Genomic DNA, 27579 nt, shown 5'->3' on the forward strand with positions numbered 1-27579 from the left:
TTTATCCTGAGGGGACCAAGCAAGACTAGCCGTAAGCAGATGTGGCTTGACTTGCTTGCAGCAAGGGTTGATAGGAAGAAAATTGACCAGTAGCCAAATGCAGTCCTGTTTACCTTGGGGCAGCGATTGCACCCTGAACAGCGTTTCTTCACTAAACTTCTGGAAACAGGTAGCAAGGTATGCTCAGTGGATTTAAAAGACTTTTTGGTTGCTCCCGAGAAGGCAGATGACATGTACAATTTCGAATAAGGAGCAGGCCAAGGTGCTCGTCTATTAGGGGCAGGCGAGGACCAGAGGCTTCATGTTGAATTGGCAATGATGAAGTTGGTGTGCTCGCTAAGGTAAGGTGGCTGGAGAGAGCTCCAGCAGCTGATGTAGCTGGGCGGCTACACTGGAAAGTGCAGCATGCTCCCTGCAAGACCAGCTGGTTGATGGCTTGCCAGGTGCCACATAAACCTGAGAAAAAATGCCCCTGATAGGTGGATGTGCTCCTGGTGAGCAGAAAGGTTCCCCTGATGGGCAGATAACTCGTGTGAAATTGTCCCTGACATGGTGGCAGGTGGATCATGTGGGACCACTGCCAAAGTCACAGAGTTACTGGTTTTCTGTTTGTATGGCCTTGTTGGGCCCCGAACCAGGTAAGATACCTATTCCTGCAACCATCCTTTCTCAGGATGGCAAACTGGAATGTATCTTAGCAGAGGAGCAAGAACTTCCCCTATTGGTACCAATAACCCTTCTGTCTTTTCATCCATAGTGTTCTGGCTTCAGGCACTGCACCAGAGTTAACTGGGTACATACATATGTTGGCGTGATCATCTACTGAATATGCACTGAACTTCATATCAATATGACTACAAAGTTCCCATGGAAAATTACACCAGTGATGACTACTAACCAGACATGTGCAGCTAAAGCACAGAACTACAGGACAAGCCTTAAGGAGTATCGAACAGACAGTAGGTTATATAAATGTAAGGGTCATTTATCCTTGCTAAGGGAACATCTCAGAAGATTTTGAATGCATAGATTGTATGGCAAGGGACCCTGAAGGGGTGGATTGTGGAGTAAATAGAATATTTTAGTCAGGCTCCCTTGCCTCAGGTTCAGTTGGGGGTTGTGCAGCACATTTCTTGTAAACAAGTTGTGTGTGGATGGAGTTAGTGAGCATGTGCACCCATGTATCTTTTTAATTTGTTGCTATTGTGTGCTCTGCAGTTTTGTGAAGCAGAAGCTGGCCGGTAGAGCTCTCGTCTAAAAACAGAGCATGTTTACTCTGCTGGCAGCTGCTCAGTTTTCCTTTGGACTTTGCTGGCAGAAGTTGAGTTTCTGAGTTTCTCTTTGTACTGCCTAGCTCTCAGACATGTATTTGCTGAATAAAGCCTATTCCTACTTCAACCAAGGCTCCAAGGACCTTTTTTGCTGGTTACCTAGCTCATAGACCTGCATGTGAAGGGTTTTTGAACAGGTTCAAGGGATCTGTGAGCTCCAGACCAAGCCCTAGCTCTACAGTATGCAAATCACATGGGGAGAGAAAGAAGGGGTGAGTGAAATCTGTGTAGGGAGGAGACATGGAATTTTCTCAAGTTTCAGAATACTTATAATTCTTACATCATCTCGCTAAGAGTGCTAGGAAGGCTAAAGCTGTGCAAAAGTTGTTGCTGAAAAACTGTGCTAAGGACTGCCAGGAGGAGTGTGTTTGTATTGATGTTCAAGTCAGGGTAAGAGGAGGGACACAGGAGGTCCTGCTTGGCACTGGAGAAGCTGTATTAGCCAAAGATAAGGAAAAGAGAGAACCTCTCCACTTCTTTCTGTTAGGAGCAAAGAACCTCATTCTAGAGGGTAGAGCAAATATAAGTTTAAAAGAATTGAAACATGAGCATTTTGCTGATGGCGATAATCTGTCAATGGAAATTATATTCCATAAGAGAATTTTGGTATGGCTATCTCCAAATTTTTTGTTTGAAAATATCAAGGAAGAGGAAAAAATAAACATGCTCCCAATGCACGATGGTTTGTTAGTTATCAGTTGGGAAAATGTAGTAGAGTACTTATGTATTAACTTTTGAAAATATGCACAGAATAGAAACTAAAATAGGAGCCATGAGTAATCAGAAATTATAATATCTTCTTCCCAAACTTCAATAAATCATTTTGTACAACCCTGGGGTGCTGGTGCAGGTAACTCACCACAGAGAATATTGCTCGAAACTGAGTATTCCTGTGGAGCCTTAATCCTTAACACCAGGCAGGGCAGACATTTAATCCTGAATTATTTTTGTTATTTTATTGACACAAAATAATTGTACATATTTATGGGGTCCAATATGACATTTCAATATGTGTAATTGCAGAACTTTCAAAATTCTCTTCTTGCTAATTTTAAATATACAAAATACTATTGTTAGCCATACTGAATTATTTTTATAAATAAATAAATGTGTGAATTTACTGAAAATAAAATGAATGGGACATTGAAATGTATGAAACGTTTACTGAATACCTACAATGTGCTAGGTATAGTTCGAGGCACTGGTGTTTATCAGTGAATAAAACAGGAAAATCCTTGTACCTTACATTTCAATAGGGAAGACAGGGAAAATAAAAATAAATATGAATATGTAATATCTTGGGTGGTGATAACATGTCCTGAAAGCTGTGTGTGGAAAAAATGCAAACTATAAGGAGTTTAAGTATTAAAAAACAAACAAACAAACAAACAAAACTATTGTCATGTGGTTTTGGTCAATGGCTGGCATCCATCTTTAAAGTGTGGGACTGATGTCATATACAGCTGTGAGGCTGTGATCTTATCAGTGTCCTGCTCATCAAGTGTCAACACTTGTGGAAAAGAATACGTGGTGTGTGCATAGAAAATTCACACATGACACAACTTCAGGAAAAATAATGACAAGATAAGAGAAAGCCAGTGTTAGCTCTGAAAGTAGTTTACTTGCCTAAAGGCACACAGCTAATAAATAATACAATCAGACTGGAACCTAGGCTTTCTAATTCCTCTATGGCCCTATATCCCATCTGTAGAAAAAATAATAACAACAGTATTTAATAATTAGACTGTTGTGACAAGCAAAGAAGTAATAGGTGCAGCTACTACTACCGTCAATGGTATGAATTGAGGGATCCTTTAGAGGTGGAAAGTCTGCTAGAGATTAAATAGTTCAAACCCCTCACGTAACAATTAAGGAAGCCAAGGTTTCGAGAGGGCAGATACTTTGTCTGAGGTCACACTATTCAGAGAGTGTCAAGGTTTGGAACTAATAACCCAGATTCTTCACTCGTTTTAATGATCCTTCTTATTAAAAAAGGAATAAAATCCCTTTCCTTTCTATTCTGTAGTGTCTCAGGAACAACAGTGTAAACTCAAAAGTTAATGTAGTATGCCTTACACTAAAAAGATAAGGAGAAATAATGGGAAAAAGTTCAGACACTTTGACATCCTGCAAGGGTTATGTGTATTGGGGATTAGGGTAACATGGGCTTAGATATATCTTGAGGGGGTTTCACATCCTAGAGATTGGAATCAGATTGGAAATTAATTTCTTCCTTTTAGACTTTGAAATAGTGGGGTTTCTAAGTTTGAAGGTGGCTTCTCTGCTATCAACTTGCAAAATGACTAATAAATCCTGACCCTTCTCAGAAACACACTGTCAGTCTCCACATGGACTGCCACATCCCATCTGTGCCTGGCCCTCAGGAAAGGCTGGTTTAACCATCCTTGTAGGAACTCTCCATACTTTGCAGCCTAGTATGACATAAAAACATTCTCTCGCTTTATTGCTGGGTATTGGTACTTCTGGAAATATACCCTAAGAGGCTACTGACCATAAGTGCCTCAATAGAGAAGGACAGGAGATCCAGTTAGTAAAGCTTGGAGGAGAGCAGGGATAGAATCGTGTTAGATGAAAGAGGAAACTATATTCATCTTCATCACAGAGGCAAAAATGCCTGGGGTATCGAACGGCAGCTATTCTCCTCAGTATTTTGTTTATTTCTGAAGAATTTCAGTAGTTGTGAGTACAAAGCAGGAAGGGATTTGGAACTGGGCAAAGACAGGGATGCTGTTCTGTGAAAATACTTTGAAGGCTATGCCAGTCTGCTTTCTAATTTGTATTAACTGCTTGGCCAAGAAAATCATTGTGATGATGAAAAAATAAAAATGCACCTTTAAATTTATTTATTTATTTATTTTTTTGGTTAGTTTTTAAATCAGTAGACTGCTATGGATATGATTTCCTAAAGTTAGATTCGAAAACATTTCAATGCTATAGAAAGAAAAGAAAAGAGAGGAGGGGAGAGGAAGGAAGGAGACCGGATGGGGGCTGAGGGGTACAGAAGAGGGAAGTGAAAGAGAATGTGGGAAGAGAGGACAGGAGAACGACGGGGCATGTGAAAAGGTTGAAGCCATGATGAGGATGAAAAACAAACAAAAAGAGAGACGAGGAGAAAATATTCTTTATTTTTTTTGGCTGTTTCGTGATCACAGGACCTCCCTGTTGTTTGCTTCCCACCAATCCCAAACCCCTCCCCCACACAGAAATAAGCTTGAATGTTTTATTATGATTATAATTAGTATACTTTATTTAAATAAGAGTGCTTTAAAAAATCTAATTATAAAAGGAATATGTATTCATTTAAAATATAATAAAAAGTATTCTAAAACATAAAAAGGAAAAATAAAACATCCACACAATATGTCTTTATTAGTCCATTTTCTGTTGCTTATAAGAGAATATCTGAAACTGCGTAATTTATAAAGAAAGGAAATGCATTTCTTACAGTTTTGGAGGCTGGGGAGTCCAAAGTCCAGGGAATACACCTGGTGAAAATCGTCTTCCTGGTGGGGTAACTGTACAGCAACTCGGGGTGTCACATGGTGAGGATGGGCTGGGCAAGAGAGCTAACCTGCTCATTTGCTCTCTTTATAAAGCCATCAGAACCTCACCCATGACCACCCAGTAAACAATCAACTCCATGAATGAATCAGTATTCATAAGGGCACAGTCACGGAGCTCCAATCACCTTTTAAAGGCCCCTCCTTTCAAATGCCATAATTGGATCCCCTATCATCTTAACACTGCTACAATGGGGATCAAGTTTCCAGTACATACACTTTTGGGGGACACATTTAACCCATAGCACCCTCCATCTAGAGAAAACCACCTCTAACACTTTGTTGTTGATCCATTAGTACTTTTTCAATATTTGTGCAGGCATTACTTATCTTTTTTACAACTTTTGCATTATATCATTAATATAGCATAGCGTAATGCAACATAACATAATATTAGAATACACTGTTTGTCCAGCTATACAATATCCTGTAATTAACTTAACTAATTTGCTGACTACAGGGTATTGGTAGTGTCTAACTTTTTACTTTTATACATGATGCTGCAATGACTATCTTTGTAGGTAAATATATGTATGTCTCTATAATATCTCTGAATTTTCAATAGGAAGGATTATTCAAAAAGGAAATATCAGCTCATAAAGAATTGGTATTTGTTTAAAGACTCCTGATACTATCCAAAATATGCAAGGAACTCAAACAACTTAATAGTAAAAACAACACAAATAATCTGATTAAAAAATGAGCAAAGGAGCTGAATAGGCATTTCTCAAAGGAAGATATAGAAATGGCCAACAGACACATGAAAAAATGCTCAGCATCACTCAGCGTCAGGGATATGCAGAACAAAACCACACTGAGACATCATCTCACTCCAGTGAGACTGTTATTATCGAAGAATAACAAATGCTGGAGAGGATGCAGAGAAAGAGGAACACTTCTACACTGTTGGTGGGACTGTAAATTGGTGCAGCCATTAAGGAAAATGGTATGGAGGTTCCTCAAACAACTATTGATAAAATTGTCATATGATCCAGCAATCCTACTGCTGGGTATATACCCAAAGGAATGGAAATCATCATGTCAAACGGATACCGGTACTCCCATGTTTACTGAAGCTCTAATTATTGAAGGCTATTTATTGAAGGCTATTGTAACAATAGCCGAGAGTTGGAACCAACCTAGATGTCTATCATCAGACAACTTCATAAATAAAATATGGTATATTTACAAAATACAACACTACTCTGCCATAAAAAAAAAGAATGACATACTGCCATTTGCAGCAATTAGCATTCTAAGTTCAATGGATGAACTTAGAGAAAATTATAGTAAGTCAAATAAGCTAGGCACAGAAAGAGAAATACCACTTGTCCTTACTTATATATGGGAGCTAAAAAGAAAGAAAGAAAGCAAGATACAGTAATCACAATAATATGTTGAATTTTCAAAAGAAGAGAATAGAACTGAGGTTACCAGAGGTGGCAAGGGGGTGGAGGTTGGTAAAGGGCCATAAAAATTGATTACACTGTATGATGTTGAATATACTAATTATCCTGATTTGAAAATCACATATTACACATAGGTACTGACATTCAATGCTGTACCCCATTTATATGTATAATCAACTCTGTCTGCCCCCCCAAAAAGACTCCTGCCTCCTGCTATGTATTCTCTGTCTTTCAGAATGCTTATACAAGTTACATTTCTAAGAACATGTAAGAGTGTCCATTTCTCAAACCCTAAACAAGGCTAAGTAGTATCTCCTCGAAAATTCTAACCATTTGATAGATTAATAAATGTTATGCCCTTTTTATTTCCATTTTTATTTATTACTTTGAGATTAAACATTTTTATGTTAATTGCCATTTTTTAATAAATTGCTTGTTCATTATCTTGGTACTTATATCTATAGAGATGTTTATTTTTTTTAATTTATAAGAGTGCTTAAAATGTTTAGAATATTTATTCATTTCCAGTATTATATTTTTCATATATTTTTCAATTGATCAACTTGCAACCTGCATTCTTTGCTTTGGAAATTATATTGACTGTTAAACAGTAGAGGTCAGCAGACATCACAGAAGTTCGTTTTGTTTTTTGGGAGCAGGAAGCCTTGTTTTTTCCTTGGCTAGGACAGAGGAGAGACAGGGAAAGGGAGAATAGTGTTTGTGTGTTTGTACATGTGTGTAACAGTCACCTTCCTTTTGGTGAATGTGTGAGATGTGTCAAACCGAACAAAGAGGGGAGAGTCCAAAACTACTGGGGGAAATCTCCTCTTCCACAGCCAACCAAGCAAATCAGTCACAGGGAAGATGCATTTTCCTCAGAGGTCTCCATCCCAGTTCAGACCCTATAATGTATCTTTGAAAAAGTTTTATTAGGCAGAGGAGTCTGGGCCTTATTTAGCAAGTACAAGACTTAAAGGGATTATTTGGCCACCAGCTCAGAGCCAGCCCAGAGAAAAACTTGAAGTGAGGAAGGAACATTAGTAAAGAAACAACAGAAGTCAAGAGAGCACACCTGGGATCCTAAGGTAGGAGCCAAGGGCAGCTGCCTCCACCTAGAAGCAGGCAAGCAGCACACCAAAAACACCACTTCCATGTTGGTGGCCCATCACAGCCACTGCCACAGCCACAACTGCTGAAAAAGTGGCAGACACCACAGCAATAGCTACAGCTACTATGCAAGCCACTTGCCAGACACTTGACTGCACTGACACAAGGAGAGTCACCAGCAGAGACCAGAAAATGAAGAGGACATCTCTCTCCTCAAAGCCCTCTCCAAAGTAATGGAAGAAGCAACAGCTCTACCAGATGACCATACATCAATACAGAGATACTAGAAATAGAAAACCCAAGAAAATATTACACCAACAAAAGAATAAGAGTAATTCTCAAATACCAGACTCTATAGAGCAGGGAACCCTTGAAATGACTGAAAGAGATTTTGAGCAACAATCTTAAGGAAATTCACTGAGAAATAAGAAGACTCAGTTAGACAACATAACGAAATGAGAAAAAAAAAATCCAAGATATGAAGGAGGAAACTTATAAAGAGATTAATACCTTAAAGAAGATTTCAGTGGAACTCATGGAACTGATGATTTACTCAATGGAATAAAAAAACACAGCTGAGAGCTTTAGCAGCAGTCTAGAACAAGCATTTGTCATCTTGAAGACAGACTTTTCTAAATAATCCAGGCAGAAAAAAAAAAAAAAAAAGAATTTAAAAAAATGAAGAAAATCTAAGAGAGCTAGCCAACAACCATAAGCACACAAACATTGAATCATAGTGTTTCAGAAGGGGAGGAGAAAGGAAAAGGCATCCAAAACCCATTCAATGAAATCGTAATGGAAAACTTCCCAAATATAGGGAGAGACACAAACCCTCAGATCCAGGAGGCTCAAAGATCCCCAACCTGATTCAAACCAAAAAGATCCTCTCCAAGACACATTATAGTCAAACTGGCAAAGCTCAAGGACAAAGAGAATCTTAAAAGAAGCAAGAGAAAAGCATCAAGTCACCTGTAAGGGAGCCCCTATCAGACTAACAGCAGACTTCTGAACAGAAACTCTATAGGCCAGAAGAAAATAGGGTGATATATTCAAAATACCAAAAGAAAAAACATGCCAGCTAAGAGCTATCTTTCAGAAATGAGGGAAAAATAGTGTATTTTCCAGACAGATAAAAACTGCAGGAGTTTACCACCACATGACCAGCTCACAAGACATCCTCAAGGAAGTCCTGCATCTGGAATCCAAAAAACGATAAGAACTACCATGAATATACAAGAAAGAACAAAACCCATTGGTAGAACAAAAATACAAATGAGAAAGGGAAAGAAAGTAAATCTTATAATCTTAAAAAACCCTAATAACAAGGCAATAATGCCCCTGTTTTATTTCTGATTTTAGTAATTTTGGTCTTCTCTGTTGTTTTTCTTGGTCAGTCTAGATAAAGGTTTGCAAATTTTGTTGGTCTTTTTAAAGAATCAACTTTTGGTTTTGTTGATTTTCTCTACTGTTTTTTTATTTCCTATTTTATATATTTCTGTTTCAATCTTTGTTATTTCCTACTTATATTTGCTTTTGTTTTAGTTTGCTCTTCTTTTTCTATTTTCTTAAGGTAGACGTTTACATTACGATTCGGGAAGTTTCTTATTTTTAGTATAGGTGTTTACAAGTTAAATTTTCCTCTAAGCAGTGCATGAGCCCTGCATCCTATAAAATTTGATACGTTGTGCTTTGATTTTTATCTCAAAGTATTCTCTAATTTCCCTGTGATATTTCTTTTTACCCATTATTTATTTAGGAGAATGGTGTTTAATTTACAAACATTTGTGAGTTTTCTATATTTCCTTCTGTTATAGTGGTCAAAGAACATATTTTCTATGATCTTAGTGTTTTTAAATGTATTAAGACTTGTTTTGTGGTCAAAAAATAAATAAAGAAAAAAAGAAAAAGAAACAACAAAACATAATCCTCAAGTGGGCTTATTCATCATCTTTCCTGATCCCTTCATTGGCCGAGCAACTAAACAACAGTATAAACATATAATAGGTAAAGAAGAAACAATTATTCCTTACAGAAGAATTCCAATGAATAAATATAGAATAAATGGTTAAAGGAGAGAAAATCTTCACTAGAATACTACAGTGATAATGGCTGCAGCCAAGATCAACTGATGAATATGAAAGTTAATGGGTGAAATGCACATCCTCGAAATATCTCTCCCAAAACATTAATTAATTATCGTGGCTATTTTAACACATGTTCACACAAATTTTATACTTCTCCTGCTAGAAATTGGAGTTTAATTCCCCTTCCTTTGAGGGTGGGCTGGACTTAGTAATTTTCTTGCAACTAATATAGCATGGAACAAGAAAAAATAGTAACTTGCAATGGAGAAACACAGGCAGACACCACTACCAATGTTAATTTCTTACCTGTGAACATTGCATCATGGTACTGTGAGATGTTAACATTAGGTGAGGCTGAGCAAAGAGTATATGGGACTCTCTGTACTATCTTCATAATTGTTCTGTAATTGTAAAATTACTTAAAATAAAAAAGTTAGGGGAAACAAAATCTATTCCCAAATCTCATACTGAATTATAACAAAGCTATTATAAATAGGAAAGCAATCTATTTTAATGAAATCAATGTCATCACATGGAATGGATTGGTCATGTTGTCATTTCATGATATAGAAGCAGGTCAACTACTGTATCATTTCAGCTGTCATAAACTTATGGTTCATGGAGCTCGACGACCACAAAAGATAGTTACATTATTTTTCAAAACAATGATAAGGTCGGAATTGTGTCTCTTATTACTGGGATGTTCTTATTCTCAATATGTTCAGAAGTAGAAAACATTGCTGACAGCTGGAGTTCTTATTTGTCCTAGGGCTGCCCTGGTTACCAGGGGAAGAGTCTGATTTCAGGTGACAACATAAATATGTTTGGCCCAGGAGCTGTTGAAATGTGAGGTCAATTGTGAGGCCTGCGCCTGAGGTGGCCGTTTACTATGTCCGTTTGGATTCCTCTGTCTTTGGCATCTTGCTTTCCTTGGCTACGGAGTTACTCAGGAAGGCTAACTGTTTACAGGAGGCACATGGAAAAGCTGGTCTGTTCTCTGGGATGGTGATGCAGACGCTATCCCAGGCACATAAATATTCTAACAAGTTTCATCTTGTCACAATAGAGTCATAAAATTGCTCTGTTCAGTACATGATAATAGCTTTGTAATTCAATTATTGGTAGAATTTGTCTTCTGGGATTTATCTGCCTTAAACTTCAGCACTCATGTAAAACCCGTTACCATAAATCTCATAAATGCAGGTCTGTCCCCCACCCCAGGGCACATCTTGCCATGCCTGTGAAAACCTTGACAGCTTTCTCTAAATTATGGAATTGCTCTGTTTAGAGGTGTTGATGTTTTAAGTGCAAAAGACAACAATAAAAAAGAATGGGACAGGTCCATTTCCTCTAGTTATTCTCATCAGAGGAGGAAAGATCGTGGTAGACAAATATAGTTCCATTCTCATTCCAAAAAGCTGTTTTTATGTATTTTATCCAGCAGATTTTAAAAGGAATTCCTGCAAGTCACAGGAGGTCAGATGGGATGGCGTCAAGGTTCTCTTCGAGTCCTGAGATTCAGATGCATAAACACATCAGGGCTGGTCACCTACACGGATTCACTAGTTTAACAGTTCCTTTTGGCATTTTCCACTCTGCCTTTTTCTGCTACCCATCCGAATAAGCCAACTCCTTAGTTCTGGGGTCTTATCCACCTTCCTGTTTTCAATTAACATTCCACATATTAGTTATCTACTAAGACAACCTTATCCAATTTTTGATTTGAAATATAAATATTTAAGGCTACTTCATCCCCAATATCCATTACTGATTTTTGAAGTCATTCAACACATATTTATTGAGCACCTATTTTATCCATTCCAAAATGCTATTTTTTTTTTTTCATTTTAAGATCTCAAATCAGTAGTTGTCTTATTATCATTAAAATATTATAGTTTAACTGGTAGCATTATTTTAACTGATACATAAAATAATGGTGGATTTTCATTTGATGAAATTTTAGATTTGATAATATGTGGTATATGCCAGGCACTGTTGTAGGCACTTTACTGTGCTAGCTCTTTAGTCAATTTTTTCTTGTGTGTGTATGTGTGTGTGTGCACATGTGTGTGTAAATCTTTTCATTTCTTTTTCCTTTCACTCCACTCATTCCCCTATGTTTCAGCATATGTTAATATTGTTTAACCTAACTTCTCAGCATTTTGGTTACAGGATATAGAAAGGGGAAGTATGACTCAACCAGAAGAGAAATATCATGCAAATATACATAATGTGACATATACAAATTTTGTCCTCTTTTTGGGAAGACATTTATCATGTTTTAAGATGTATGGGGGGAAAATCTCATCATGATAGGTAGAAGCATAATTTTGTTCTTGCTTATATTTGGAAGTTATACGTGGTTTTAAAAGATGTGCACAGGTGACAAATTTTCAAGGGGTAGACTGTGATGATTTTGTACTGTATTTACTTGGCTAAGTTAGCACAATATTTCTCAGAATCTCTGTACTTTTTCATGTTAGAATTGACTAAAAGGAAATGTATGAGATCTGCAAGGCAGGAGAGAAGCAGCAGTCATCTCCCTCCAAAAGTCATTTTTGTTAGAGGTGATAAGACACAGATGCAAAGATGTTGGTAGGTTCTAGTTTGTCCTTGGGCTTCCCTTCCCAAACCCATGCCCCGCTCTTTTTGCAGAATGCAGTCTCGAGACCTTGGGTCCCCATCCTGTTTGGCTGCAAGCTCATATAGCAGTAGCTATGCAGGGCAATATCCTTCCAGATACTGCTGTAGGAGCTTCCTTTCCAGTCTTACCGAAAGCAGCCACAAGCCCCTTGAAGGCAGGGGCTATGTTGCCTATGTCCTTGTGAAAATTTATACAGTTGATGTTCATTAAGTGGATTTGGTAACATAAAATAGGGAAGCTACAAGTAAAACAGTAAGCTGATTTCCTATTCACTGTTCCTGATTCCGGGGCCAAAAAATTAGTAAAATACATGCACACATTTCAAATTCCCATTGAAAATATAAATTACTAAATTGAATCAAAGTGAGATTGCCACATTTGGGAACACATTAACACCTGACTCTTTTTAATAGTAGTTCATATTTATTTATCACATATTATGTGTTTAACCTGAATTATCTCATTTTAATGCTGACAACAAGTATATATGACGAAGATACTGTTATGAAAATCATTTTACTGATGAAGACTGTAAGGCTTAAAGAAGTTAATTGAATAGCTGAATGTCACACCCCTCGAAACAGGATTCTAGTAAAGTCATTTTGACTCCAAAGTTCTCTTTCTTAAACACTAAACACCATCTGTTATTGACTAAAGGTATCATTCATAGGTAGTTCATGATGGAATGAGCAAGGGAACCACACATAGAGACATGGCACAAACCTAGAGGGCCTTGAATGTGAAGCTTACGTGAAGGCTGATCACGGGGGCCAAGTCAATTCCTTTTAATATGATTCTAAATTAGGAAGCCATAATTATGAGGATTTTCTGTCCTCTCTTTTATACCCATCCACAGCAATCTCTTGCACTCTGCCATCGTAAGAATTCTTCGTGGAAATCTAAAGAGGTGATTGAATCTTGGTTGTTCAAGATAGAAAAGCTGCAGTCCATGGAGACAAGAAATCTTCACAATAAGGAGGACAGGAGTTGATGCTAGCCATTAGTGAATGAAGTTGCATGAAGAGTGATGGGTTTACACTGCAGCAGGGGAAATTTAACTTAATTTGTAGAGAAAGCTTGTTAATCATAGGAAAAGATTAGAAGTCAAACAAGGTGCAAGAGAGTTGGAAAACAGCACTCATGCAGAGATTGCTAGTGGGAAAATAAAAAAGGATATAACACCATGCCTCTCAAAGATAATGAAAATCCTCTTATCTAGCACTCCCAACACAGGCACTTAGAAATACCCAGTACAGCTCTCGGGATGTAATCTCAGGGATGGTTTCCTGCCATTTCTCCTGCTCCTTCCTCAAGCCACACATAGTTCAGCTCAGAGGATAGGGGCTCAGAACCATAGGAGACTGTTTGGGAAGATTAGGGAGAGCATAAAAGAATAGAGAATAAAGTCCATACCTCAAAGCAAAGGGGTTCTTCTTCTGAACCCCATATTCTGAAGTGTGTAAAGGATCTATCAATATCAGCAGTCTAGGGCAGACTCTCCATGAAGAGCAGTCTAGGATCAGTCATTCCATCTTTGCTTAAATTCCTCTGGTTGCATGGGTCTCAATACTCCTTCGGACAGCCTGCTGAGTTAATAGATAGCCAAGTATACAGAAAAGTGTGCCTTTGACTGATCTAGATTTTTCTCTCTCATCAGTATATGCTTCAATGACTTAGAATTCTAGCTTTTTCCTTCTAAAAGAAAAGGCAGAGGTCATCTATCATGGTTCTCTAATGAAGTCTATTTAATATGTGTTTCAATCTGTATATGTTCATGGGTTTATGTGTGTACATGAACATGCATGGGTGAATTTCATGAATTTCAGTACTGTGAGTGTGTGTGTGCATTCACAAGTTTCTGCTGCTCCATTTACTGCAGTACACAAGGTAGACAGAAACATTTTAAAGACAGAGTCTTGGCCCTTGAGGAACCTATCTTTTAGCAGGAGAGGAAAAGGAAGAAATAAAAATATATACATGTAGAACACACTAAGTGCTAAGTTACCTGATGATAATAATAAGTCATTTTAAATTCTCAAAATCATGTCACAGAAGGAAAACAAGTCATTGTAGAAGCACAGGCAGGTGAACTAGTTTCTTAGGATCACCTAGTTAGTAAGTAATGAAGCAAGGATTTGAACCAGATATGCTGACCCTGACCCTGTGCTCTCCCTACCAGTCACATTTATGGACCTGTCATATAGCACAAATTATGATGCATTACATTTCATTTGTGGCATATTCATATTCAATTTAGATGAGAAAGAGATTCCTCTTGGCCAGAAAATCAGGAAGAACCAAATGAGGCTTCATGGTAGAGATAGGCACCGGTAGAAGGCCATAAAGATCCAAACTTGTGACCCCAGTAATGACAAGGATTATCAACATCATCTTCCTATTCCAAGACTAAAACTGTCCTGGCACATATTAGATGCTAAAAATTAATCACTGCTAAAATGAATAAGGACAGTTTGTCCCCAGGAAGGAGCATGTATAACACCATAGATATAAGAAATACAGACAGTACATAGATTAATTAGTGCTTAGAATTACTGACCTAGCCTTTTGGAATTTAGCATACGAAATTGAGATAGATGGTAGGTCAGAAAAAGTATGAGGGGTCTTCAAAAAGTTCATGGAAAGATTCACATTATCTTTTGATTCTATTTTACCATGAACTTTCTGAAATACTCTCATACATTTGAGCTCAGGTTGCCAGGAACCTTGTTAGGTCCTCACTCATTTCAATTTTAAATTATAAGCAATGAGGAATGGGACAAACGCTTGATTAGGGAAACACAAGATTCCTTAGACAGTAGTGTGATAAGGGAAGATGAATAGAGAGGCTTTCTCACTCTTTCTAGTGGGGAGGAGGACTGAGCCAGAGTAATGCTAAGGAGACTAGAAGAGGAAATGGGCAAGCAGAAGAACTGATGGGACTTGGAATCCAATGGTTAGAGATGAGGTCAGGGAGCAGAGTTGAATAAGACTCTAAAGTGCTAATGCTGGGATATGGGGAACATAGAAATATGAAAGCCTATATTTAAAAGCTGATTGTGAATCACTGATTCAGAATCACTGCCACCTCAACATAAACTGAAAGTGTGTTTGATGTGATATTTCTTTCATATAAGATTTACATGTGAGGTTAGAGGAGAGAACCATGGGTAATGACAATTGGCTAAGCACACAGACAAAGATAACTTCAATGACAAGGTTGAGGCTCAACGGATGTGGGGCCAACAAGAAGTATCTGCCAATGTAGGAGTTGTACATAAGAAACCAGCTAAAGCCAAGCTTTATTGGTCTGTAGCACAGTGAGAGTCAGGAGGGTATCCTGGAGATGGAACCATAACATGGTGAATAATTAGCACAGGCTATTTACTCACACATACCTGGGTTTAAAAATCCATCACCACTAATGGTGATAATCCATCACATATTACCCACTAATATGTGATACTAGGCAAAATTATTTAACCTCTATGAGACTTTGTTTATTTATTTACCTTTTTGTTTATTTCTATCTGAAAGTGGGGATTAAAACATCCATTGATAATGGGCATCTCTTGTTAATGCCTTCCCGTTATCCTCTCCCCTTCTTTTGGTAAAAGCACCTGAGTCTTTCTGGGGTCACCATTCCTTACTCTCTGTCCATGTGTTTTTACTAAAGTTGATTCTACCTTCAGGTCTATCTAGGGACATGTTACCTAATCGGGACCCATAAGATTTAACCTGAGGAGTTTTGCTGGAACAAGCAAGAAGTAATTTTCTTCTTCATTGGGGTGAATCTGGAAAGACATAAACTGCTAGAAGCCCCTACAAAGAGAGTCTGCTTAAGAGTGAAGCCAACGCAGAGGAGAGTGGAGCTGAGTGATGGGGCGATATCAAGATCCGATGCCTTTGATAAGCCTCTGGATCTAGTGGAGTCCAGGTAAAGTAAGACCTTTTGATTTTTCACACCCATGAGCCAACATCTCTTTTTATTTATTTATTTTTTCTTAAAATAGGCTGTATTTTTCTATCACATGCCTTGAAAAGAATCTTGGTTAATAAACTGCTTCATATCATTGAGCTGAGGATTGATTTAAATAATGGATGCAAAATACTTAGGGATTGGTACACAGTAAGTGCTCAGCAAACGGGATGTGCTGCCAAAGGTGTGGAATAGGGAGTCATTCCTGTTGACTGGCATTGAACTGTGGGAAAGAATGAGTATGTGTGTACATGCCCACAGACACTGAGTACGGAGTTGTAAGCATTTCTTTATCTCTCTGCTTTACAATACAGCTGTCATATGCCCCCTGAGGGACATCGCTGAAACAAGGCTGGCATTCCAAAATAACAAAGGTTCATTGTTGAGCCAACTCTTAATTTTCCATGTGTGAATTAGTCACAGGAAATATGTAACCAGCATTCAGCTGTCCCTATTTCCAACCAGCTCCCTGTATGCCAGACCCACGTAATCAGTAAGGTAAGTCTGAGCCTATTCTTAATTAAGTGAAACAGCACCAAGATTGCCTTGTATTTGCATACTTAATAGGTTGCTGAATACTTTATAATGAGAATTGCTTTCCATGGCTTTATCTTAAACTTGACTCGGATCCTAACAAAATACATTCATCAACCTCTAAAAGAGAATTTGACTTTTGGTAGGACCTTCATTTACTCAAGGCATTTGGGTACCACTGACCCTCCAATTCCATGTCCGTCTTCAATGTCAAATGCAACACGTTGGCTTTTACCCACTGAACTATTAAACTAAAGTAAAGAGTACGACATTTTGGAATTTTAAGTTTTTTTCCTCCTGTCTTTTATTGGGGGATGAAGATGGGAAATAAGTTTTGAATTTTGTGCTGATCTTTCTGAATGCAAGCAAAGGCCATGCAGCCAAAGAGAACATTTCAAAATCTGGATGTTACATATTATGTGCTATGTTAGATAAACTACATCAGTCTTCTGTTTCACAAAAATGGGGATAATAACCACTACCTCACAATCTTGTTATGAGATTCAAATGGCATGATTTATCATGTGCCTAGACCATTACAGTTACGCAATGGATAGAAATCCTCTTATGGAACTTTATTTTTTGGACACTCGGTTCTCCCATCTGTATTTCTTTTCCTAGTCAGAATTCATCCTCTCTTCTTACAATAATAGAATCTTTTCTTCTTTTTCATTTTCTTTTTTTCTTCATGTTTAGGAATCACATCTCCCTCAACTATGAACCATGCAGTTTGGTTGGAGCTCAACCCCACAGTTTGCAGAGTAGATAGCTTTCTGACCTATGTGAGGAATACATTACCTTGTATGTCCTTAATCCCAGCCCGGCCACTCAGATTCAGCTCATGGAAATATAAAGAGGCAGACTGGTCTGATGGGCTTCTAAGCTGATAAAATAAAACCTAAAGCTGAGACTGTCCATCATTACCACAAAACGGGGAAAGCCAACCCAAGAATGAAGCCAAAACAGGGAAAAGCAAAACTAACAGAGATGGAAAATCAGCCATTAGTAATAATGCTAGTCAGTGGGCTCTCAGTATAACTCCTAGGCATCAGGCATGTAACCAATACACAAGAGGCATCTCATTTAATGAAACAGGTATTAATTATTTTACAAAGGAAAAAAACTGAAGCATGCAGAAGTTATGTAACTTCCCCATGATCCTTTACTTAATAAATGGCAAAGCTGGGACTCAGACCTCAGTGTATCGGAGTCCTAACCTCCAGGCTGAACTGCCTCCCAATATAATGAATTTCTGACATAGGAAAAAGCAAGACCACTACTACCATCAGTTAAATAAAAAGAATACCTATTCTATTCATGGTATTATTATGATAAGATGTGCTTTATATGATGCCTTATGTATGTAAATCAGTTTTGGAAGCAATCTGAACTCCCTGTAGGAAAGTTCATATTTATGGTAGTGATGGTAATATTAACAGCAACCACTGTGATAACATAAGAATAAGCTGTTACATTCTACAATTATTTTACAGTTGTCGTTGATTACTTTCAGGAGTGGCAGGACTGTTGCCACCCAAAATAAAGATAATTCTCAAGTGTGCTAGGTGATGAGGAAAACATATGAATTCATCCTCATTTTTTTTCTCCATGAGAAATGCTATGTTATTATCTAGGGTCACTTAGCAATTGTATTTAGCACTAGAGAAACCCTCCTCAGTCCCATCCACACCCCCATAGCAAGGCTCCAAGCACAAACGATTAAAGGAAATTTCTTTTTATTAAGCTTGCTGAATAAACCTAGGTAGCCCCATAATTTCTATGTAATTTGAAGCAACTGAGTCTAATAATTACTGCTTTGATTGACAACTTTTCTGCCAGCCTCAGAAAGTTGCTCAGAGTCAGAAAATACAGACCATGAGGGCAGAGACTAAGAGATTTCCATCAACAACCATGGCACTGCACAATTTACAAGGTCTCATGTCTTCTCTGGAAAAAACAATCAAGCTTGAAGAACCCATGGGGGCCATTTGCAGAGCCCAGTTTGAGAGACACACATGCAGGAATGGTGGCCAAAGAGTTTTGGGTTTTTACCACTCATCTGCCTGAGAGGGCTAGATTTCCAGGACTCACAGCCCCAGCCCAGAAAAGAAAGACCAGAGGCAGAGGCAACAGCATCCACTGATTTAGCAGAGCATGTATTTTGGAGACAGGCTGCATTTGAATCCTGACTCTGGCACCTTCCAGCTGTGTGACCTTAACCAAACTACTTAACCTCTCTGTGCCTTAGGTTTCCACATCTGTTAGTGATGGTAATAAAAAGACTTCAGAAGGATGTTATGAGGATTAAATGGCTTAAGTTGGAATAGTTCTTATCACACTGTTAGGGCTTGGATGAGGAAGATGTGACTCTGTTTCCAAAGGCAAAGGCAGTAGGTTTTATTTATTTGATTTAACAGATTAATTAGAATTCAAACACAATAATGTAAAATGTTTTTATAAAGATAATAATTTTATGACATTTGGTTACAAAAGCTTTGTTAATCAGGCTTTTGGACGGAAGACGCTTCCTTCGAGAAATGGTTAATACAGGATTGTAATTAGCACCAGCTGAAGCAGTTGGTTCACCTTAAAAGAATGCCATGTTTAAATAAGACCTTCAGTGAGCTAGAGAACACTGTGTATCATGTATCATTTACATGGGAAATATTCTTGCCTCATTTCTTTTTCCTCGTCTATCCTCTCAATCAGTATTTTTCTTTGTTTTTATTGCTAGGAACAAACTTCTGTCCACTTCTCTGAATTTCTACCTTCTCTTTTCTAGTGGTGAGTACCACCTGCAGATAGTTGTAGTACTTGTAAGCAGGACTTGAAGAAAGATTTGTCCCTTATACATTCTCATTGGCAAAGCATCAACTTCATTTCCAGGCTAAAATGGGAAGACCACCTTCATTTATTTTAGTCCTAATTTATTTACTTTTTGAGGCCTTTCTATGCACAAATAGCACACACACACAAAAAAAGATATGGATTCCCTCTTCCAAAAACTGACTTTATAATTTACAGACAAAACACAAAGAGATGAAAGTGTCTCTTAATAAGGGACAAAATGAGTAACAGAGGGAGAAAAAATGCTGATCAGAGAAGGGAGACTCAGTAAGAACCAGAGTTGAATTCTTGCATTAAAAGAGATCAATTTGGACTCTGAAGGCAAGGCTCAAAACATCCCTGAGCAGAAGCAGCAGGACAGAGGTAAGTTTCTATGCAGCACAAACCTCCTTCAGTCATTAAATGTCTCCTTAGGATGGGGGAAGAATATCATCTCATATAGAAGTCTCTATGTGTTATCTTTGAGCCAGTTTGTTTGCAAATGGCTTATCTTTAACTTTTTCAGGTAGTTTCACTAGCTTTTAAAGAGATTTCTCTAATGCTTTCTCTGGCTTTCAACTCCCACAAGGGTTTTAGGGCAATGTTTGAAAATGAGTAATATTAAAATGTATCCCTCTTAGAAGTTCATATAAAAGTGAGAGAATTGGAGTGGAGGTGGGAAGCTATTATGTGCCTTGGTAATCTGTTCTGCATGCTAAATCCAAGGGCTGATGAGAGCCACTGTGATTTCAGGAGCAAAGGGTCGATACTTTTCCTGCACTAGTTGCAGGGAGCTCTTTGGTTCCTAAAAGGTCATTGCCTTAATGATTCTGAACGATGTGCATAAAGGATATTTAAATTCTCGTCTGAGCTAGTTCCTCATAGCACCATCTATAGTAGTAAAAGTCTGGAACAACCTAAATGTCTAAACAGGCAGATTAGATGAATTAGGGTCAGGGAGAATCACATCTTTTGGCAAAGGTTAGGATGTAAATTCAAAAGATACTAATAAACAATATCAAAATTGATGTAGACTGTTCTTTATTTTGTTCTTACTTTGCCAGCATCTAGGCCTTTGGAAATTCAAAATCAAAAAAAAAAAAAAATAACTTCTGTTATTTTCCCTCTTTTCAATGTTAACCACCCATTCCCATGGATGAAGACCACCTCTAGTTTAATTAGGGGAGGTGAGCTCTAGTTTAACTAGGTGGGCTGAAGTTGTTAGAAAAACAAAAGAATATTATTTTCTTTTCCTCCTTTCTCTTGCAGCTTTTCTCTCTCTTTTTCCTTTTTTCTCCCCATATTTTCTTTTTCCCATACACACATCCCACCACCATATATAGTTTATATTTAACGTCAGACAAGGGTAAAATTTACCTCCAATCTATATTTTTAGAGTAAAATGATATGTGGCCATTTAAAAATGATATATGAGTGTACTTCAAAAAGTTCATGGAAAATAGAATTAAAAATAAAATGAATCTTTCCGCAAACTTTTTAAAGTATCCTTGTATAGTTAACTGTATCCCCCCCCAAAAAAATGCAAGGCACAAAAACAATATGCATAGCTAACATTATGTAAATGCAAATATCTATATCTATATATGTAATGGACTGAATGTTTGTGTGCCCCCAAAATTCATATGTTGAAGTCCTAACCTCCAATGTGTGATGATATTTGGAGGTGGGGCCTCTGGGAGGTAATTAGATGCTGTAGAATGGATGCATCCCATCCACATTGAAGTTTAATTCCTACTGTAACTGTTGAAGGTGGGAAATTCTATATGGTAATTGAAAGGTGGGGCCTTAAAGAGGTGGTTAGTTGTAGGACCATGCTGTAGTAAATGGATTAATAATGGTGGTCAGTGGTGTGGTTCTGAGCCTTTAAAGAAGAACACTTGAGAGTCTCTCTGCTCTGCCACTTTGTGCCATGTAAGACCCCTGCATTGCTGTAAAGCCACCACTAAAGAAGATCCTCACCAGATGTGTTACCTGGACTTTGGACTTCCCAGCCTCTGAAACTGTAAGCAATCAATTTTGTTTTCTTACAAATCACCCAGTTCCAGGTATTTTGTTATAAGCAGCAGAATGGACTAATACAGTAGGTATAGAGGAGGTCATGAAGATGAGGTCCCCATGATGGGATTAGTGTTCTCATAAGAAGAGACAGAGAAACCAGAGTGCTCTGTCTCTGTCTCTTTCTCTCTCTCCACCATATGAGGACAAAGCCAAGGGTGGCCATCTGCAAGTCAGGAAGAGAGGCCCTGCCAGGAACCAAATCTACCAGCACCTTGTTCTTGAAATTCTGAGCTTCCAGAACTGTGAGGAATAAAGTCTTTTGTTTAAGCCACCCAGCCTACGGTATTTTGTTATAGCAGCCTGAGCAAACTAAGACTATATATATACATGTTTGGTAACTCATAGAACATTTCTGGAAGTATAAGGAAGAAAGTAGGAAGACTGGTCGTATCCCACATGACAAGGTCTAGAAGACCTGAAATAAGGAATGGGAGAAAAATCTAATGTCAGACTAAATAAACCTATTTATTTATACTGAAAATATTTATTTGAATGTGCAATATAAGTGCATATAATGCATTTAATAATAAAAATCGCTATTAAGTTTTAAAAAAAAATGTCTGTCTCACAGGCTCCATTTAAACGTAATAAAACAATACTAACAAATCCCCTGTTATTCACTAATCTCAATTATCTTGTGACACAAAATTTGTGACACAACTTTCAATATTCCCTTAAAATGTTTACTACTCCAATGCCACATCTCCCTTATGGGTACATGGGCATATCCCCAAAAGAACCGACATCATGTGAAAATGCTGGGTGAGAACAGTATTCCAATGCTCATTGATTAGGTGATATCTTAATGTGTTATAAGATAAAATGAGACTTACCAGTAGAATCTGTTTGTTACGACCCCTTCCTGGATAAGCTGCCACCTTCTCCCAAATTCAGCAGAGCTGTATAACTGTGGAGAAAAGAAATTTCTCAGCATCAAGGCCCTTTGGTACACTGAATGCATAAACATCCATTTATTGGGTCAGCAGTCATAAAACTAATGATAATATCTACCATTTATTAAGTTCCTGCCATAAACTAGGTGAGTGTTCCACATAAATCATTTCTACTCCTCACATAAATTCTGCAGGGCAGATATTAATATCCCCATTTTACAGCTGAAGAAACTGAGGCTCAGAAGAATTAACTGACTTGCTTGAAATCACATGCCAAATAAGAAGTAGCATAAACTGGAATTCATACCCCATGCTGCCTGGGGACAAAGTCAGCTGAGTCACTTGACCTAGTCTGTACAGAGCATTGTGGGGAATGAAAAAAAGTGCAAAATCTAGACCTGGCTCTGACTGCAATCCACAGTATAACCTGAACCTGACTGCAATCATGAGAAATGCACTGATAAAGGAATGCAGAGGGCTCAGGAGTCAATTGGGGATGCTTCACAGATGCTATGGGAAAGCAGTTGGGATCTGAAAGAATGACAGCATACAAATGGACAAAAATAGCATCACTCACAAAAGGGACAGCACAGGTCAAAGTGGCAGGACAGGCAGGGACGGAATATGAATAGGCCTGGCTCCTCTAAATAAGTTTGGATGAATATGTTGATGGCAACATGGAAAAGGCATTGAATGGCAAATTAAGGAGATGAGAATTGATCTTTCAGGCAGTGTGGAACCAATGTCGGTCTTTACAACACTAACCAGAGGAACCTGGGGCTGTAAAACTGTAGTCCACATTGACCAGCCCTTAGTATGGTCCTAGTGCTATACCTGTGTTTCTCAATTAATCCACACACCATCCTTGTGATGTATGAAGTTATTATGACCATTTTACAGACAGTTACACAGCTGGTAAGATGTCAAATCCATTTTGTTGCACCACTTCAGTACTATCCAAGGGCAACTGCACAGAATCACTTTTCAAGAGCTGGGGACTGACCCTCCACATACTCCATCCCTGAAACGTCTTCTCTTGGGTCCTGTTCTTCATTGCTCCTTGTCATCCCTGCTCCGCTCTGGTGATCTTTACGTCACCATAGGACCCTCTTCTGCCTCGAGAAGTGCCCTCTGATGTAGCCCTGAGAATCCTATTGTTGTAGGTACTCTGGTTCCCGTGGTCATTTGGATGCTTATTTGACAATATCATTTGAAACATCTCCTTTCTGCTATGTGCCTTGTCTGGAACCCACCTTCACCTCCATCTTCCACCATTGCCTTTGCTGACTCCCATGGTGAGTGGATGGTGAGTCACACTGTGCTGAGTACCATGACTGCCTAGCCCTCTCTTCTGTCTTCAGCATCAACACTCAGGGAAGGGTCGAATGACTCACCAAGTGACTCACCAAGCCTGCAGATGTACCAGGCATGTCCAAGGAACTGCTCAGCTCAAGTGAGTATTTACTGACCCTTGAGAGAAGTTGCTATGACATCGTGTCCACTGGATCAACACACATCCTGAAATCAAAAAAGCCTGGAACATCTGGAGACTAAAGCAAGCAGCTTGATTGGCTCCAACCACACAGTATTTGGGCATTCTGCTGAGGAGAACCTGTGGCTTTTTTTTAAAGTCTTTTATATTATTTTTTCTTTGCCCATCATGCCTGGGGGGAGGAAGTTTCCTGGGTACATTTCACGTTTGATATATTTTTAAAGTGCCAAAAAGAAATAGGGAGACATCTCCCCTCATGGACATAATGGGGGTAGGACAAGTCACCCCATCTTAACTCAGAACCCAAGTAGCCAATGTACTCATGTCCTGCTTCTTGCTCCCCAGACTATCCTGAACACCTTGTGTTTCAACACACAGGCTTGTATAACAACAACAAGCCACCGATCGGGGACTGTCTGCTTCTCCCCTTCCCTCCCATCTTTTTTTAAACCCAGAGCTGCACTTCTTTCTATGATCTTAAAGGGAACAGAGTTCACACAATTGTGGTGTGTCTATGTCTATATATAAATATATGTTAATATTTTTATTTATACAAAGATTAATGCAAGTGTAACAGAATCAGGATGTTTCCAAATAATGATTCTGTGCATGAAGGCGGGATTCACATACATCCTGCAAGAATCATATATAAACTCTAAGGGCTCATACAGCTACACCAAGGAATTGCTATCCCTGCTGTCATGGAGAATTCAACTCTGTGAGGAGTTATTGGGTGTCAGCATCGGTGTTTTATTTTTTTCTCTGTCTTTTTAAATTTATCCCCTAGGCTTGGATTCAAAGCCTGTGGGCCAGTCAAATATGTCCCATGACAATTGTTTATATCTTCAAAGGGCTGCTTTGTTATTTGTAAGCATCTAGAGGCTCCTCAAGCAGTGGGTATACAAAACAATCCAATAAGCCACACTTCTCTTATTCGGCTCAGCTACATCCTTTTCAATTTTATCTCTTGAAATGTACCCTTTGGTCTTGATGGACTGGCCTTCTCACTGTCCCACACACCCGGGCACATTCCTCTTGCTGGGCCTTCCCTGATGCTACCACTCCAGCAGAAGTGGCTGTGAGACTTGCCTTCCTCAATGACAGTCTTCTTTTTAGAGCCAGATCAAAGGTCACTTTCTCTACAATCCCTCCCCTATCCACTAAGATTCCTACTGGTCTCTTCTCCTAAGAACTATGGTACAACAGCAGATGCTATCAAACTACATGCCAGATATTTATATTTGACTTTCTTAGTAGCCTTTCAAGAGAGGCTTCTAAGAATGCAAGACAGAAATTCTTCCCTACCTAAAATCACTCTCAGACACCAGAGACCACTCCCTGCATCTCTAATGAGATTGCAAAGCTTTCAGGAATCCCGTCCTTCTACATCTACAGGTGCCTAGAACATAGTAGATGATCACAGAAAAAACTATTGATTTTGTACCATGCAAATCCCTTAGTCATGAATTTTAGTTAGTAAAGAACCCAGGTTTTCCAACTGATGAACAAAGAAAATTTATCAAAGGAATATGTTTTCTTTCCATGAATCCATAGATAGAGGCCTGTATCTAAAGCAACCCCCCCAAAATAATCTATAAATATCAGTGCAATTGAAACTCCCAAGGATTTGCAAGCAGTGCCTTACAGATTCACTCTCAGACAAAGCTGCTCTGTATACTCCGCCTACCGCTTCAAACATTTTCTAAGAACTTAATTGTTCAGCCTGATGTTATACCGAGAAAACAACAACTCTCAGCCATTCAAGTTAATGTGTTAATTAAACCTACTGAGTCTGACAGCAAAGTTTTCCTCCCCAAAGAAGGGGATGGTACCAAAGCATTTTACCCACTGACTCCATCTCGGCCACCAGTGGAAGGCTTGTCTTGTAGAACGAGTCAACGTCCTTTAATAAAATTCATAGTGTTGGCAGCACCTAAATAAGATTTATTTCCCTCTCTGTCTCCAGCTCCAAGGTTTCTTTCAAATGTCAGAACAGAGAACTGAGAACTATCATCACTGTCACATCAGAGAAAGCAGCAGCTACTTTCTTCAGCAATGCCAAGTCTAGAGGAGAGAGAAAGATGAGGCATAGGAAGAAAGAGCAGCTGCACTAGTTTTAGGAAGGCAATGTTCATCTCGAAATCCCCTGTCATGCACCCCAAAATGCCATTCTTAGAAGGTATTTGTTTTTGTTTTGCTAACACTGATACAAAATATTGGGGAAAGAATGAAGAAGTATTTTAGAAAATTTTAGAAAAAGAACAGGAGAAGATTCTAGCTAACTTAGAAAGCAAGGCAGAAAGTCCTTCCTGTCTAAGATCATTCTAAAATATCTGAAACCACTTTCCTGCCTTAATAAATATCACTTAATGAGCACAAACTCAACACTGTGTCTGTGCTCAAGATCTATTAGCAGCCTCGGGGTCTAACCCTCCACACTGTCGTTATGCTGTTCTGGGGCTGTCAACACTTTTTTCTCCTTCCTGCCAAGCTCCTCTCCTGAAGGTTTTGTTTCTTCTTTCTCTCTCTCCCTCTTTTTTTTTCTTTTTTTTTTTTTTAAGACATCTCTCACATTGGCTTGGCTTGTTTTCTAGCCATCTGCCTTTGTCTGCTAAGAGTGTAGATAAAAATACACTTAATTGCAAAGGTTGCAATTTCATGGGTTAGTTTTGTTGTGAGCTTTTAATCAACTGTCAGTCATTTCTGGCACTATCCTCTGGAGGTCTTTAGAGCTGCAAGTTGGAATAAGGTGTAGTAAGAGGGATGCCACAGGAGGACAAAATAGCCTGGGGGTGGGAAAGAATATACAGCATTGGCTTTGCTTGGGATTCCTAATCTACAACAGATTAAGATGGGGGACAGAAGGGCATATAGGAACAGTGGTTTCCAATTCTCATTTTCCACCTTCTTACCATTCACATTTTGGTTGAATCCCTAAAAGAATGACATCTTTCTACTAGCACAAGAGAAATTCAACTTTCTTGTGTTGACGTAGACAATTCCAATTGTCACTGTTCCTGAAAAATCTTTTCAATATTCCTAAATGGAATGTGTATCCTCTCTTTCCAGATAGTTAAGCAGGTGCATATTATGAATTTTTTTCAGCTAGGAAGAAATTGCAGCTAGGAAATTGGTGGAAGGACACTAATTCCACAGAAATTGATGCAAGGACAATTCCATTGGTGTTGGAAGTCTTCGATAGGATCAGATGCTGTTCACCACAAAGCTTCTCATGTGACTTCCCCAGTCAGGGGGCAGTTTCCTGGGTCTCTTCCACACTGGCTCCTCGAGAGGCTTTGCGTTGGCAGAACACTTCCTGCTGTAGGCTCTTTTCAAGGTTGCCTGCTCAGTCTTCCTTCCTTCGCTGCCCTTAACATTTTGGATGCAGGAGGCCTGCAAATTGCACTTCTTGAAAAGGCTGACAGAAAACCCTGCCACTTCTCTTTTATCTGCATCTTCCTAATACTGCCCTGGGGATGACTGGATACAAAGCACTCTTCCACCTCGTGACTCTCCAGTTCTCACTGCTGCTTCTGCATTCTTTTTAGCAAGAAAAAGATGGCACCTTAAGGACTTCAAATAAATTCCTAATGCCAGCCCTGAGGCATTGCAAATATCAAGCT

General features: G+C 38.6%; 1 protein-coding gene across 4 annotated transcripts in view; it reads right to left on the reverse strand.

The window, feature by feature from the left end:
• The window catches only part of SORCS1 (sortilin related VPS10 domain containing receptor 1), a 523960-nt gene that overhangs the window by 152901 nt on the left and 343480 nt on the right, over nt 1-27579 (reverse strand). For all 4 annotated transcript variants that reach the window (XM_063101912.1, XM_063101913.1, XM_063101914.1 and 1 more), the window contains exon 5: nt 22405-22478. In XM_063101912.1, the coding sequence (XP_062957982.1) occupies nt 22405-22478 (74 nt within the window). The remainder of the gene's footprint in view (nt 1-22404; nt 22479-27579) is intronic.

This window comes from Cynocephalus volans, chromosome 7, assembly GCF_027409185.1.
Source record: "Cynocephalus volans isolate mCynVol1 chromosome 7, mCynVol1.pri, whole genome shotgun sequence".
NCBI classification, from domain to species: Eukaryota; Metazoa; Chordata; class Mammalia; order Dermoptera; family Cynocephalidae; genus Cynocephalus; species Cynocephalus volans.